Source organism: Terrapene carolina, unplaced genomic scaffold (genome assembly GCF_002925995.2).
Source record: "Terrapene carolina triunguis isolate 2854851 unplaced genomic scaffold, T_m_triunguis-2.0 Scaffold23636, whole genome shotgun sequence".
Lineage (NCBI taxonomy): Eukaryota > Metazoa > Chordata > Testudines > Emydidae > Terrapene > Terrapene triunguis.
In genome coordinates this window covers 2324-5508 of record NW_020687987.1, presented here as the reverse complement: position 1 = coordinate 5508, position 3185 = coordinate 2324, and the positions used below count along the sequence as shown (strand labels likewise).

The 3185-nt window shown below is 60.3% G+C and overlaps 1 protein-coding gene across 1 annotated transcript; it reads right to left on the bottom strand.

The window, feature by feature from the left end:
- Positions 1-428: 428 nt before the first annotated feature.
- Positions 429-2939, bottom strand: LOC112123767 (volume-regulated anion channel subunit LRRC8D-like). Its single transcript, XM_024222352.1, has 2 exons — positions 1454-2939; positions 429-1321 (listed from the first exon to the last, which is right to left on the bottom strand). The coding sequence occupies exons 1-2, from the start codon at positions 2937-2939 to the stop codon at positions 429-431; spliced, it is 2379 nt and encodes a 792-aa protein (XP_024078120.1).
- Between the last annotated feature and the right edge of the window lie 246 nt (positions 2940-3185).

The following is a 3185-nucleotide window of genomic DNA, read 5'->3' as shown; positions in this document are numbered from 1 at the left end:
CGCTGTGGCTTCCCTGTCCCTCCTCCTAAGCCCCATTGTCCAGGGAGCCACCTGGAGCTGGGCTGTGCAGGGAGTGCCCATCCCCCCAGCCTGGGCTGCCCCCCTTCAGTTGCCACCCCAGATTCAGCTGCACCCAAGCCCCTTTGTGAGCAAGGAGCATGGGCCAGGGTTACCCTACTTGGGAGGGAGCTAGATTTTGGTCTGTGGTTATGACACAGCAGGTGCTGTACTTGATACAGATGCAGCCACCTGGACAAGGGGGCTCCATGACCGGCAAGTTCTCTGGAGACCCGGTGCCTGGGCTCAGTCGACTTGCTGCTGCTAACCAAGATCTCCTCCCTATGCCCTGGAGCTACAGACAAGCCACATAACAGGCTCCCCAGCTGTCCACATGCCAGGCAGGGACGTTTCTGGAGCAGCCGAAGGCCTCACAGGGATGGAGCAGAGATGGGCGTGGCGAGCATCTGCTTCACGTGAGATGGCAGGGTCTCGAAGAGGGCGTTATCCACGCTCAGCCTGGTCTCCTTAAGCAGGGGGCAGCAGCCTAGTTCAAGTGGGAGTGACTCCAAGGGGTTCCCTGTCAGCTCCAGCCTGGAGAGTAGCACCAACCTCCCGATCTCAGCCGGCACAATGGTCAAAGCATTGTCCGCCAGCTGCAAAGAAGTTAGCTCCAGGCAGGCAAAGAGCTGGCTGGGCAGTGCCCTGATCCTGTTGCCAGTGATGGAGAGTTGCTGCAGCATCCCCAGCTGGCCAATCGCTGCAGGGAGGAGGCAAAGGAGGTTGTGGCTGAGGTCCAGGTGCCTGAGTCTCTTCAGAGCAAACAAGGCCTGGGGCAGGGACTCCAGCTCGTTATGGGATAGCACCAGCTCCTCCAGGCTGCCTGCTGCCCCAATGGAAGCGGGCAGGGTGGCGATGCGGTTGTGCCACAGCTTCAGGCAGGTGAGCTGTGGCAGATGCTGGAAGCCAGCCCCCTTCTCAAGGCTGCGGATGCCATTGGCGCGCAGATCCAGCCTCCGCAGGCCAGTTAAGCGCCAGACTGTCGGTGGGATCCTCTCCAGCTGGCAGCAGAGCAGCTCCAGCCGCTGGAGGCTGCTCATCTTCTTCAGGACCCCCAGTGCCTCCAGCTTGGTCCCGTCGTTCTGGATACAGAGCTGGCGGAGGTGGGTGGACATAGAGCAAGGAAGCTTGGTCAGCTTGGTCTGGAGCAGCAAAATCTCCCGGCTCCGGAGCTCCCGGAGGGACTCCAGGACCAGCACATTGGAGCAGAGGTGGCTGGAGAGGTGCAGCCGGCGCAGGTTCTTCAAGGAGTAAAGCCAGGAGGTAGGGTGACCAGATGTCCCGATTTTATAGGGACAATCCCGATTTTGGGGTCTTTTTCTTATATAGGCTCTTATTACCCCCCACCCCCTGTCCCAATTTTTCATATTTGCTGTCTGGTCACCCTACCAGGAGGGGATCTCGGTAACGTCAGTGAACTGGACGTGCAGCCCCCTGAGCCGTTCCTGCAGAAAGGACAAGGCCATGGGCTCCATCGTGGCTGGGCAGTGAGACAGCTGCAGCTCAGACAGTGCTCCCATCTGGGCCACCTTGGCGGAGAGCTTCACCTCCGCCATGCATTCCAGCCGCAGCACCTCCAGGTCCGCCATCTGATAGACAGCCTGGGGCAGGGCTGGAAGGGCACAGAGCCTCAGCTCCAGCCGGCCCCAGGCATCCCTCCCCACCTGCCGCCGCAGCTCCTCATAGTCCCCACGGTGCTCCTGTCTGATCTCCAGCAGCTGGCTCTCGCTGACGGTGGAGAGGAAGATGGCAATCCTCTTGGAGCAGAGCGGGTCATACTGGTCAGCCATGTGCAGCAGGAAGGCCAAGTCATTGTGGACATTGGGGATGGCCCTGAAGCTGCTCTCCTCACTGGCCCGCCCGAAGGAGTACTCCCTGAGCGGCCTCCGGAGCAGCCAGTAGAGCGTGTAGACCCCCACCAGCCCACTGAGCAGCACCAGGGCCAGGTAGCTCAGCAGCAGCTTCTGCAGGATGTAGGCCAGGCTGTGGGTGCAGGAGAAGGTGGCGTGGCCAGCAAGGTCCCCCAGGCCTGGCCGGCACACGTGCCTGAAAGCAATGGTGCCAGCAGAACTGGAGGCATAGCCCAGCACGGCCAAGAGCTTTGCCACCTTGAACACTGTCTGCCCCACGTAGACCCAGTAGAGGAGGCTGGCGGCTTCAGTGTGCACCCGGAAGGTGCGGATCTTCTCGAAGAGCGCTTTGGCCTGCTCCCCGTCCTTCCGGTCCAGGATGGTGGCACTGGAGAAGGAGGATGCCTGCTCCGTCTGGGAGCCAGCCCCAGCCTGAGAGATCTGGGCAGAGCAGGGTTTCATCCGGCCAAGCTTGTCTTCCAAGGGCTGGCAGGCTGTCTCCGAGAGAGCCTTGGTTGTCCAGGGTGACTGGAAGCACTTCCGGAGGATGGAGAGGAACAGCTCAATCCTGGAGAAGGTCTTGGGGTATATGAACCAGAAGTTGTTACACACCATCAAGAGCAGCGCGTGCAGGAGGGCCAGGTACGGGGAGTATTTGGAGTGCCACGGCAGCGCCTGGTGGTAGCAGACCTGGCCAATGTACAGGTACTGCTGGTAGTCAAGGTTGGTTGGGTGTCCGCTGTTGGCAGCAGGAAGTTCCCTCCTGGTGCCGACCGGAGTAGCGTCGTGTTCTGGGCCATCCAGAGGCCCTAAGGCAGGTCTGGGAGCCAGGGACCCACTTGCAGCCATGCTGGTCCTGCCGATAGGCAGGCACACCACCTGATCCGTGGAGATCAGCAGGGTCCCCGCGATGATGGAGATGGCCAACATTGCCAGGAGCAAGTAGTCTGTGAAGACGTCCCACCAGGGCTTCAGAGTACTGAACGGGGCCCGGCCATCACTCAGGGAGGCCACTTCCGTCAGGGAAAACATGGCTGGTGGGAGGGAAAGAATAAGGGTCAGTGGCTTAGAGGTGTTCTGAGCCTGGGTTGGTCCTTGGAAGATCCTGGCTCTGCCACAGACTCCCTCTGGGACCTTGGTCACATCGCTTCATCTCCCTGTGCCTCAGTTTCTCCATCTGTAGAATGGGATAACGATCCTTCCTTTGCCTATTTAGTCTGTGAGCTCTTTGGAACAGGGACTGTCTCTGACTGTGTGTCTGTGCAGCGCCTGGCACAA

Bases quoted from the DNA above. Each gene is read 5' to 3' on its own strand.
- LOC112123767 (XM_024222352.1), bottom strand. From the start codon at position 2,939: ATGTTTTCCCTGACGGAAGTGGCCTCCCTGAGTGATGGCCGGGCCCCG. The intron at 1,322-1,453 runs CCTCCTGGTAGG...CTGGTCACCCTA, and splicing joins CACTGACGTTACCGAGATCC to CCTCCTGGCTTTACTCCTTG.